The sequence below is a fragment of the Crocodylus siamensis genome, chromosome 4 (genome assembly GCF_052110815.1).
Source record: "Crocodylus siamensis isolate JL-2025a chromosome 4, ASM5211081v1, whole genome shotgun sequence".
In the NCBI taxonomy this organism is placed as follows: Eukaryota; Metazoa; Chordata; order Crocodylia; family Crocodylidae; genus Crocodylus; species Crocodylus siamensis.
This window is the reverse complement of record NC_143398.1, coordinates 147,903,609-147,915,697: the sequence shown is the minus strand read 5'-3', so window position 1 is coordinate 147,915,697 and position 12,089 is coordinate 147,903,609. Positions and strand designations below refer to the sequence as shown.

The window sequence follows — 12,089 nt, the reverse complement described above, 5'->3', positions numbered from 1 at the left end:
AGGCAGGGGAGGGTGGTGATGGGGTCACGCCAGCCCCCACCACCACTGCCACCCTTTCCTAGCCCCATACCACCACCAGCACCCCAAAGTGACCCCTCTCTGGTCAACACCAAATCTGGGTGGATGTTGGTCACATATGGGTGATGATTAGCCACCTAGGTCAAACGTAAGGACCAAGCACAAATTGGGCCCTCCGGCATGGCAGGGGCCTCCCTCCCACCACCCAAGAGGGGGGATGACATTATTATTATTCCCACCACCTCATAAGCTGTGCCAGGACTCCCACACACAGATAAAATAAAAACAGATAACTGTAAACACCATGGAGGAGGGCCCAGGACAGCCCAGCTGTTCTGAGGTAGAGGAGCCCATGGAGGAGACCCCCAACTCTGCTGGCTGTGACCTTCCCCCCACTGCTGTAGATATTGAGACTTCAGCCCCACCACCCTGGGGGTTGATCTGGCCACAGTTCTGAGCAGAGAGAAGCAGGGTCCCCCGCTGACCACCATTCTAACACCAAGAGAGACCTTGCTTAGAAACCATTGCCATTCCCTCTGCCACTCCCCAAGCTGCCCCCTCCCCCATCCCAAAAGGCTGCATCTCTCCCTCCCCCAGTGTCAGGGGATGTAGCACTCTGCCAGGCCTCTGCCCCCACGGGGTAGAGGGGGATGAAACACCCACCCCACCCAGCATCCAGGAGGAGCATGCCGAACCACAGGACCAGGAAGAGGATGACCGGGAGTCTGTGGGCTCCACAGAGCCTGCAGACCTCTTGGCCCCAGCAGTACGGCCCTTGCAAGGCCAGCGGACCAAGGCACTTAAAGGGGCACTTAAGGGAGCCCACCCCTGCCCCAGCCCTGGCACAATCTGCGGGCAAGGCGAGAGCCCCCAAGGGCACACATGCCTGCCTGTACACTAATGCCAGGAGCCTGGGCAACAAGCAGGACGAGCTCGTCCTCCTGCTCAGTGCAAAGAAATATGATGTCATTGGGATAACGGAGACCTGGTGGGACTCCACCCATGACTGGATCACGGGTATAGAGGGCTATACCCTGTACAGGAGGGATCGTGTTGACAAAAGGGGCGGGGGTGTAGCTCTCTATGTGAAGGAAAGCTACATGTCCCTGCAAGCTGATGTTGGCGACCGGCATGGACAGCTAGAGACCCTCTGGGTAAAAATTCGTGGGGAATTCGGCACAGGGGACACAACGGTGGGAGTCTACTACAGACCTCCCACTCAAAGTCCCGAGCTTGACCAGGAGTTCACCTGGGAACTGATTGAGGCCGCTTGCTCCAGGACCTTGGTTGTCATGGGTGACTTCAATTACCCGGACATCTTGTGGGAAGATCACTCAGCTAAATCTGAGCGGGCGCAAAGCTTTCTCTCGTGCGTGGATGACCTCTACCTGACTCAAGAAGTCTATGGGCCAACGAGAGGCAAAGCGCTGCTTGACCTGGTACTGGCTATGGGGGACGACCTAATCGGCGACCTAGTGATTGATGGGAAGTTGGGTGACAGCGACCACGAGCTGATCACCTTCACCATCCGCCGTAAAGCTGGCCAGTCAGTCAGCAACACAGAAGTCCTTGACTTCAGAAAAGCCGACTTTGACAAGCTCAAGAGGCTAGTCAGTCAGGCCCTCAGGGACCATGACCACAGGGAGTTGGGAGTTCAAGAAGAGTGGTTGCTTCTCAAGGAAGCGATCCTCAGTGCACAAGCTAAATCTATTCCAACACGGAGGAAAGGCAGCAAGAAGGCACAGCAGCCCCCCGGCTCTCCAGAGACCTAGCGGACCTACTGTGGCTAAAAAGGAAAGCCTACAAAGGATGGAGGACAGGATTCACCTCCAAGGAGGATTACTCCGCGCTGGTCTGGTCCTGCAGGGAGCAAACCAGGAAAGCCAAGGCTGCAACTGAACTCTAACTAGCTTCAGGCATCAAGGACAACAAAAAGTCCTTTTTCAGATATGTGGGGAGCCAGAGGAAAAGCAAGGGCAATGTTGGACCCCTGCTAAACCAGATGGGGCAACTGACAACTGACGCCCAGGAAAAAGCCAACCTATTAAATAGGTACTTTGCGTCAGTCTTTCATCAGTCACACGGGATGCCCATGCCTGCTATGGGACAGGGAAATCTGGATGAGGGGGATCCCCTACCCTCCATCAATGCTGACCTCATGAAGGAACACCTTGAGAAGCTGGATACCTTCAAGTCAGCTGGCCCTGACAACCTGCACCCCAGGGTACTCAAGGAGCTGGCGAGCGTCATAGCCCAGCCCCTGGCACAGATCTTTGAAAACTCCTGGCGCTCTGGTGTAGTGCCCGAAGACTGGAAGAAGGCCAATGTGGTGCCGATCTTCAAAAAAGGGAGGAGAGTGGATCCGGCTAACTACAGGCCCATTAGCCTGACTTCTATCCTGGGGAAGATCTTAGAAAAGTTTATTAAGGAGGCCATCCTTGATGGACTGGCCCAGGCTAACATTCTAAGGGACAGCCAGCATGGGTTTGTTGCGGGTAGGTCTTGTTTGACCAATCTCATTTCCTTCTATGACCAGGTGACCTATCACCTGGACAAGGGAGAAGAGATTGATGTCATATATCTTGACTTCAAAAAAGCTTTTGATCTGGTATCCCATGATCACCTCTTGGCCAAACTGCCCAGTTGTGGCTTTGGCTCCACCACGATCCGCTGGCTGGGAAATTGGCTTCGTGGTCGGACCCAGAGGGTTGTGATTGATGGCAGTCACTCATCATGGTGCCCTGTGACCAGTGGGGTCCCTCAAGGCTCTGTCCTGGGACCCATACTGTTCAACATCTTCATTAACGATGTGGACATTGGAGTCAGGAGTGGACTGGCCAAGTTCGCCGATGACACCAAACTTTGGGGCAAAGCATCCACGCCAGAAGATAGGCGGGTGATCCAGGCTGACCTGGACAAGCTCAGCAAATGGGCAGACGAGAACCTCATGGTGTTTAACACCGAAAAATGCAAGGTTCTCCACCTTGGGAGGAAAAACCTGCAGCACCCTTATAGGCTCGGCAGTGCTACGTTGGTTAGCACTACAGAAGAAAAAGACTTGGGGGTCATCATTGACCACAAGATGAACATGAGCCTCCAATGCGATGCTGCGGCTAGTAAAGCGACCAAAACGCTGGCTTGCATCCATAGATGCTTCTCGAGCAAATCCCGGGACGTCATTCTCCCCTTGTACTCGGCCTTAGTGAGGCCGCAGCTGGAGTACTGCGTCCAGTTTTGGGCTCCACAATTCAAAAAGGATGTGGAGAAGCTTGAGAGAGTCCAGAGGAGAGCCACGCGCATGATCAGAGGTCAGGAAAACAGATCTTACGATGACAGGCTGAGAGCCATGGGACTCTTTAGCCTGGAAAAGCGCAGGCTCAGGGGTGATCTGATGGCCACCTACAAGTTTATCAGGGGTGACCACCAGGATCTGGGGGAACATCTGTTCACCAGAGCGCCCCATGAGATGACGAGGTCGAACGGTCACAAACTCCTGCAAGACCGTTTCAGGCTGGACATAAGGAAGAATTTCTTTACTGTCCGAGCCCCCAAGGTCTGGAACAGTCTGCCAGCGGAGGTGGTTCAAGCGCCTACATTGAACACCTTCAAGAGTAAATTGGATGCTTATCTTGCTGGGATCCTATGACCCCAGCTGACTTCCTGCCCTTTGGGCAGGGGGCTGGACTCGATGATCTCCCGAGGTCCCTTCCAGCCCTAATGTCTATGAAATCTATGAAATCTATGAGTACCCAAGCAGGAGCTGCTCCAATTCCGTGAGAGCATGCGCCACTCGGGGAAGAAGGTGCAGCTCACCCTGGAATGCTGTGGGGGGATTTCCACCAAGTCCTCAATTTGGTGAGGGCTCTGGTGGCAGAAGGCAAGGAGCACAAGGAGAGCCATGACAAAAAAATAATTACCATTGGGCCCAAAGCTTCTATAATGCCCTCTACATCTTTGGGAGGGTGGCAAGATTGCTTTGGGCCCCACAGCTCGTGTTGCCTCCCACAAAAGCCCCATCCAGCCTAACAACCCCTTCAACCAATGAGGTCTTTCACTATGGTAACTCTCAACCTGCATGGCTGCAGGACAGGTCTCTGCAGGTGCCAGGTGCTCTCCTTCCTGTGGGAGTGGGGGGACTCCTGCAGGAAACCCACATGACACTGGCTGCCAAAGCCAACTGGTGAGTGGAGTCAGAGACAGGATCTACTTCAGCCACCTCAAGGACATGTCCTATGGGGTGGCCACTCTTTTCCCTCCAAGCCTGCAGCCAGAGGTCTTTCTCGCCACTGAGGTAGTGCCAAGCCGCCTGCTGCATCTCTAGGTCCAGGTGCAGGGGCTTATCCTCAACTTGGTCAACCTCTATGCCCCTGTGCATGACTTAGAGATGGTCCGTTTCTGCTGGCAGGTAGCCACCTACTCCAGGACCTTGAGACCTCATGAGCGCCTGGTCCTTAGCAGGGACTTCAATGTCACTCTCAGGGTGCAAGACCATAGTGGCAGGGAGTAGAGCCAGGCCACCACGGGCCTTCTCAGGAAGATCATCATGGACCACTCCTTGGTTGAGGTCTGGCATGCCCACCACCCTGATGATGCCTCCACCTTGACCTTTGTGAAGGTGAAGGAAGAATGAGCATGGACCTCCCTGTTGAACCAAATCTACATGCCCATAATGAACACCACCCAGGTCCATGCCTCCAGCACTCGACCACCCCCCCTTGAGTGACCACCACCTAGTGTATGTTTGGGTCATGCTGCAACCCAAGTGTTTGGGGCTGGCGTACTGGCACTAGAACAACAGCCTGCTGGAGGGCATGGGCTTTTTGGCCACCTTCTGGGAGTTCTGGCTGGACTGGCACAAACAGGAGCCAGCCTTTCTCTTGGCCTGTATATGGCGGGATGTGGGGAAGGCACGTATCAGGTAGTACTGTTGCTGCTCCACCCTGGGGAACACACGACAGTGGGAGGTGGCTAGAGAATGGCTCGAGAAGGAGGTGTTGGAGCTGGAGAGGTGCCTGTCTGCTGATCCAGACAACCCATTCCTCTGCAGAGAGCATCAGGAGAGGCAGGAAGAGCTTTGCGCTCTGGACAACAGCTGCACCCAAGGCACATCTGTCTGCTCGCGCGTACAGCTTCTTTGGGAGATGGGGCACCCACTTCTTCTATGCTCTAGAGAAGAGGAGGGGTACTAAGACCTGGCAGGTGATGGCACCCTGCTTATGGACCTAGGCGAGATGCAAGAAAGGGCAAGGGCTTTCTATGCAGAGCTCTTTTCCCCAGTTACAACAATTGCTGACACCTGCCAGGTCCTGTGGGAGGGAGTTCTGCAGGTCAGTGTGGGTGACTGAGACTCTCTGGAGGCTCCTCTCACCCTCACCAAGCTCTTGGATGCCCTCCATCTGGTGCCTGCTAACAAAGTGCTGGTCATCAATGGGCTGACCATGGAGCCATCTTGCTGTGCCTAAGGTCTGTGCAGTTGGATATGATTCCCCCTGACCAAATATACACGGTTCCAAAGTGTTCCATCTTCAATAACCAGTACCTGGTCTGGGACCTCTGAAAGCTCAGTCACAGGGATGGCCTGTCATTTGCCCTCTTGTCCCTTGACCAGGAGAAAGTGTTTGATAGGCTGGATCATGGGTACTTCACAGGCATGCTTCATGCAGTTTCTCCAAGTGTTGAACACCTCTGTGGAGTGTATGCTCAAGCTCAACTGGATGCTGATGGATCAGGCTGCAGGGGTGACGGGTGGCAGGTGAGCTCGCTTCCACCTGCGCTCCAGCACATCCAATGAAGCATGGGCTCACTGCTCTATCTGGGGCTCTACTTGTCCCCCGGTCATCCCTCTCTGCTGGAGAACTGGCACCAGCTGAAAGCCAGGATATCTGAACAGCTGCAGTAATAGATGGGCCTGCTGCAGTGTCTCTTCCTTTGTAGGAGGGCACTGGTCATCAACTAGTTGGTCCTGTCCATGCTCTGAAACTGTTTCAACACCCTGGCCATGCCCCCGGAGCTCCTGGCCAGTCTCCAGAGACAGGCACTAGGGTTCTTCTGGCCAGGATGGCACTGGGTCTCTGCAGGTGTCCTGAGCCTCCTCTTGCAGGAAGGCAAGCAGGGCCTGCTCTGCTTCTGCAGCCAGGTCCACACCTTCCGCCTTCAGACTTTCAGAGTCTCCTTTATGGTGTTGGTAAGCAGGCAGTGTGGTGCCTGGTTGGCTGTGCCTTCCACCACCACCTCCAAAAGTTCTGATATGACCAGCACCTCTTCTATCTGTGGGGTCTCCCCAAGCAGGACCTGAAGGAGCTCTCAAAGTTTGAGCAGGACCTCCTCAGGGCCTGGAGACTGCTCTCCAGCTCCAGGTGCCAAAGGACAGTCGCCCAAGGCACTGACCTTCTCACCAAGCCCCTGCTAAAAAACACACAGCTGGTGATGCCAGCAACAGAAGTGCCCTGGGTGTGCTGGAGGATGGTCCTGGCCCACTTCACTCATTAGAGACCTCCTGGACTATGCTAGGCAGGGCTGGGCTGATTCCTCTGCACTGGGTCGGTGCATGGAGCTGCCCTGGTTGCATGCTCCCTGCTGCATACTCCAGGAGGAAAAGGTTGCCCTGCCACCCACTCCCTCACCTACATTGACCAGGTCATAAATCAGTGCAGTCCCCAACCCCCAGTGTCCCCTAGTCCTCTGGATCTCATCATGGGGCTGCTGCCTCAGCAGGCCCTATGGTGCTCCCTGCCCCACCACCGCAGCAGGCTGGGGGACACCAAACCATTCCACTTCCAAACAGCCCACCACCACCAGCTTTACGCGCTCATGCTCTGCACAACCCATCATCCCGTCCTCACAATCCTCCTCAACAACAAATGGCCAGACACCCTAGGCAAGAGTGGGGGCAAAGGTCCCTGCTAGAGTAGCCTGTATTCCAGTTTGATCCTACAAGCTGCTGGGGTCCTCAGCTGGTAGCTCCTCAATGGAGCCATCTCCATGGGTGTATTTGGCATGATTTACAGACACCCATGACACCTGCCCCTTCTCCCCTCAGAGGGAGACCCTAGTGCACACCTATCCAAGTGTGCAAGGCTGCAACCCCTCTTCTGCCTCCTTCAGACTCTCCTGCTCAGGTTCTGGCTACACTTCTCCCCACACCTTTTCTTTTATGGACTTCCTATCCACTGCCCCACCAAGTACTGGGACCTCCTGGTTAACCTCCTCCTGGCTTTGGCTAAGCTCAGCATTTATAAGACCAGGAAAGAGACTCCAGCTGGGAAGAGCCTGGACAAGTGTGGTGCTGCTTTCCTGGTACTTCTTCGCTCATGCATCCAGGCAGAGTTTCACTGGTCTGCATCCACAGGATCCCTCGACTCCTTCAGAGGGCAAGGGGTGCTGGCTGCTGTGTTCTGTTCTGTGTCCCCTTCCAATGCCCTAGCTCTTAACCTATGACCTCACTCCTGTTCCTGTTTACTTATTTGTTGACCCACATATTTAGCTGATATGTCCCCAGTGGCCTCCCTTCCGAAGGGAGCCTTATAGTTCCTGGTGATGGGCCTAGTCCTAATACCCTTCTATGGTACATCAAATAGGCCTGTGTAACACAGAGAGCAGATGGTGAAAGGGAGAGTGAGCAGGGTATTACCAGGGTTTTTTCCACCATTCCTCTTCCACTTGCAGCCTCCAGTGCTTTAGGTCTAGGAAGTTCTATTTCAGAGGCTGTATCCTAACTGTCCTGCCCAATAGATATTGATACCCCCTTCCCTCCAGGGATTTCTCCAGTTCATTTTGAATTTGGCTAAACTGTCAAGCTTCCACAACATCTGGTGGCAATGAGTCCCCCACTTTAATTACACACTGGCCACATCTACACATGACACTGTAGCAACATGTGTCCTCATTATAGCACACTGCTACAATGACCTAGCAGCTAAAAATAACCATGCAGTGTACTCACTCATGGTGCACTATGGACTGTAACTCTGCCATCATTTAGTCCTTCCAAAAGGAAGGACTAAATGATGGTGCAGTAACAAAGGTGCTATAGCAAATGCGGGCAATTATTTTGGATGGAGGGTCACTTAATGAGTTTGGGTTAGGCATCAAGGGCCACAGGGATAGCCCAGCCCCTTGACAGGTGTCCAGCCTCCTGGTTGTGATCTTGTGATCAGAAGTCCTGCCCCCTAACCCCTGAGCTTTGCCACTGGAAGTCTCTTCCTTTACCCAGGAAGTACTCCTTTGGGGGATTGCTTGTATATTATATGTGGAGGGGTAGGGGGATGTGTGAGATTGGGATAGTATGTGGTTGGGGGGGTGTGGGGTGTGGGTATGGTGTGGTGTGGTTTGTGGGTGTAGGAGGGGTGTGGGGTGTATGTGTGGGTGTGGAGTGTGCATGGCAGTGTAGGACTGCTGGGCATGTATGGGTATGTTGTGAATGGGGTGTGTGAAGGTGTGGGATGTGTGGCTGGGATGTGGGGGGGTGTGGGACTGTTGGATGTGGGTGTGGGTGGGGATTTAAGTGTATGCGTGAAGGGATATGTGTGGATGTGTGTGGGTGTGAGATGTGTGCTTCAGGTATGGGGTGTGTTGGGGTATGGGGGGCTGTGGGGGTGGGTATGCTGGGCGTCAGGGTGTATGGGTGTGTGTGGGATGTGTATGGTGGGGTGTGTGGTTGGGGGGTGTGCGTTTATGGGACAGTATTGGGTGTGTGTGTGGGTATGGTGGGGGTGGAGTGTATGAGGAGGCCTGGGTGCATGTGTATTGCAAGAGAAAGTAAGTATTTACTTTTTCCTCACCATTTAGTATTTTGTAAACCATTATGTCCACCGCATAAGTATCTCTTTTCTAAACTAAATAGGCCTAGCTTCTTTAGTCTTTTCTCATATGGAAGCCTCTCCATACCACCAATCATCCTTGTTGCCTAAGCTAAACTTCACTCACTTTACTGAATTTTGTATCAAAACAGGGGGAAACAAAAATATACAGAGATGTAAGTTGTGCAGATGTAGACATCCCAGCCCAGGCAGTTATGGGCTGGCTAGCCAGCTTTACCCAACCCTGAGTTGGTTGCATGTGTCAGGGATGTTGTTCAAACATGACTTTGCTAAACTGGGCTTGGCTCTGTAGGTGGCAGCTGCAGAAAAGCACTCCTTGGGATGGGGTACAGCTTGCAGGAGCACTTCCATTTTGAACAGAAGATGGGAAAAGAGGGATGCATATTTGTTACCCTCTGGCCTCAGGCTGATACAAAGAGGGGTCTATGTGTGTGAGGACAGCCCAAGCACACCCAAGTGAAACATCTGCCCTGCTGCTGGGTAGGGGAAGGATAGTCCTGCTGAATGGGGCATGGTCGCCCTAAGGTGTAAAGGTGCAAGTTGATATTACCAGTCATTGAAGACTTTTTGCAGTTATGGTAAAACCAAGTGCTCAGATAAGTATGAGATAGATGGGACAAGCTGAGCTGCAGTAGATTTTAAATCCAGCCATGAGCTCTGCAAGCTTCATCCTCTAAGTTGCTGTGCCCCCCACCCCTGTGTTTTTAGGGGAAATCACTTGACAGCTGGGGGTATTAAATGCCACGAGCAACTCAGGAACAGTTGCCCAGTACAGTAACCTCCTTGCTGTCCTTCCTCAGAGCACTTGTGACCCCATGCCAAATCATTCTGAAACCATCAGCCACACTGTGAACGTGCCCCTGCAGGCCACCCTGGGAACGCTGGAAGAAATAGCTTGCTGACACTTTCCTGACAGCTCTGTGGTGCGAAGACCTAACAGAAGGAATCTGCACAGGAAAGCAGGGATCAAGCTCAGGTTTGCAACTGGGGGGAAAAGAAAATTGCTATGCATATATATATATATATATATATATATATATATATATATAAAATCTCTTTGCCAAAACCAAGTGAGAGACACCTTGGACTTGACTTGCGTCATCCTTTCCTGTGGGGGATCATCTTCAGGATCTGAAGACACAGCTTATTTTTGAACTGTACAAACAAACAACAACACCAGTAAAACAAAACCACCATTTCATATACTGCCAAATGTATAAAGCACTTGCATGCTGATACTTTTTATGGCAATATATTCCTATCTGTCTTTATAAGCTCTGTTCCTCTTTAAAGCCTCTGATTTTCACTACCAAGAAGGAATTTGCAGGCCCAGCCATCCCCAAAATCACCATTACTAATATCGTAGCTGAATTAGAATAAAGAAACAAACAAACTTGCAGCTCTTGGACTCTTGTTACTTTCTTGTCCTTCATGTCAGTTTGTAAGGAATCTTAATCTAGGCCAGGTCCCCAGAAGGCTATGCCATAGCCAACCCTCTTAGTCGCCATGGTGAGCAGCCCAAGACAACACGACTGACCCAGATGTCTCATACCATGGCTATTATGTTGCATTACTCAGTCTGTAATGTAGCCTTTATAATCTGTCTTTGGAGGTGTGAGCAGATGAAACTGCAGTGGGGGATCAGTTAATTTTATTTTTCATTAATTTATTGTGCACTTGCCTCATTATCATGAGTGGTATTAAATCTGGTCTTGTGCATATGGCCAGATCGTGTCATTTCTGCCATGTCTGCCAGTTGTCCACCCCTATACCAGCATTAGTTTGGGGTAGACAGGCTTATGGAACAGCTTGGCACTGTCTTAGTACTCTACTTCACAGGTATCATCTAAAGCAGGCAGTCCCTGTTGCCTTCCCCAGTGAAGGGATCCATGGGTTTATCTTCCCGCTCACCATGCTGCTGCTATTGGACTTGCCCCTTCCCTCAGGACCTGTCAGTCTAGCATCTCCCTGATGCATCAGAGAGGGGTCTGGGATTTTATATTTATTCAGCCTGTGGATGCTTTGGCTATTAGCCAGTAATTACATGAAAGGGGGCCTTGTTTTCCTCCAGTACTGAGAGCAGCATGTCCCCCATATTCCCAAAGTATCCACTGCTCCCCAAAAGGGCCAATTTCATTAGACAACAGCTACATATGTAGCATGAGTGGAGAGGTGAGCACCCTATTTGGGGTTGTGGCGATTTTTCTGCTGTTTTTTTCTTCCCTGTGCCCAAACCCAGGCATGCATGTTTGCATGCAGACTTCCCACACAGCTGTGTCCCACTGAGGGAGGATTGCCTAGAAGAACATCTGCCTTGTTAATACTACTGTAATAACAGCTTTTATTTGGCAGTGTCACCCTCTTTATGCTGATCCGATGCCTTGAAGATCTTTCTCAGTTCAGAGCCCCAGCAGCAGGGAAGGCTTCCTTTGAAGAGGGGTTGGAAAGTGAATGCTATTTTGGCCAGCATGTTTCACTCTCCCACATCCTCCTGTCCACATCTTTCCACCCCCAGACATATGCAGCCACCTCTTTGCTTTGCAATAGGTTTGATAAATTGTCAGTAAATAAAAGTTTTGATCCTGCTCGTTTGGACTCTCAGGTCTCCAAAAGTCCCACTGGGTTCGAGTTGTATAGCCAAATGCTGCAAGTAAAATACATGATAAATAACCTGGTGAATATCAGTAGGAAAGGCTGGGTTCTCAGCAAGTAGAAACTGTCCCTGCTCAAATTAGCATCAGTAGGGTCACACCAGCTTAAAACAGATGAGGTGCTGCCCTGGAGACACATGTGCTGTTAGAAGCAGTTGGTAATGCTCAATCCCTAACTAGTTCCAAAGTGTTTTTCATTTCCCACAAGGTACAGAAATGTAATCCCTGATTCCACTGAGATCCAGGAGCTGAGTAAAACTCCTATCCCTGCTGCAATTCCAAGAAGCAGTGATTGTACATACACACCCAAGGGATTCTGCTCACTCACCCTTGCAGGCCAGGTTACTCCAGCAACACACAATATCTATGATATTCTCTCTGGAAAGGCCTATGTATTCTGCATCATGGACTGTTTTGAGCACATTTTTCCTGCAATCCAAACACACCCCTTTGTTGAGCCATTTCTTTTGTTCATCAGCAATGTGGCCTCCATCAGAGTCTTATTTGTCAGTGACCATATGTTCAAAGAGAATTGTGTACCTTGTCAAAACGCTATCATGTGTTAGAACTTTCCACCAATAAAGAGAGAAAAAGTGAGTTT

General features: G+C 51.5%; 1 protein-coding gene across 4 annotated transcripts in view; it reads left to right on the top strand.

The window, feature by feature from the left end:
• Nucleotides 1–12,070, top strand: part of LOC149866763 (acid-sensing ion channel 2-like) — a 447,342-nt gene extending 435,272 nt beyond the window's left edge. For 3 of the 4 annotated variants that reach the window (XM_090044135.1, XM_090044134.1, XM_090044133.1), the window contains one exon: nt 9,638–11,977. In XM_090044135.1, coding sequence (XP_089900261.1) covers nt 9,638–9,739 — 102 coding nt within the window. In that variant the 3' untranslated portion in view covers nt 9,740–11,977. Of the gene's footprint in view, nt 1–9,637 lie in introns of all 4 variants that reach the window. The other variant, XR_016441947.1, reaches the window with a different exon arrangement.
• The last annotated feature ends 19 nt before the right edge of the window (nt 12,071–12,089 follow it).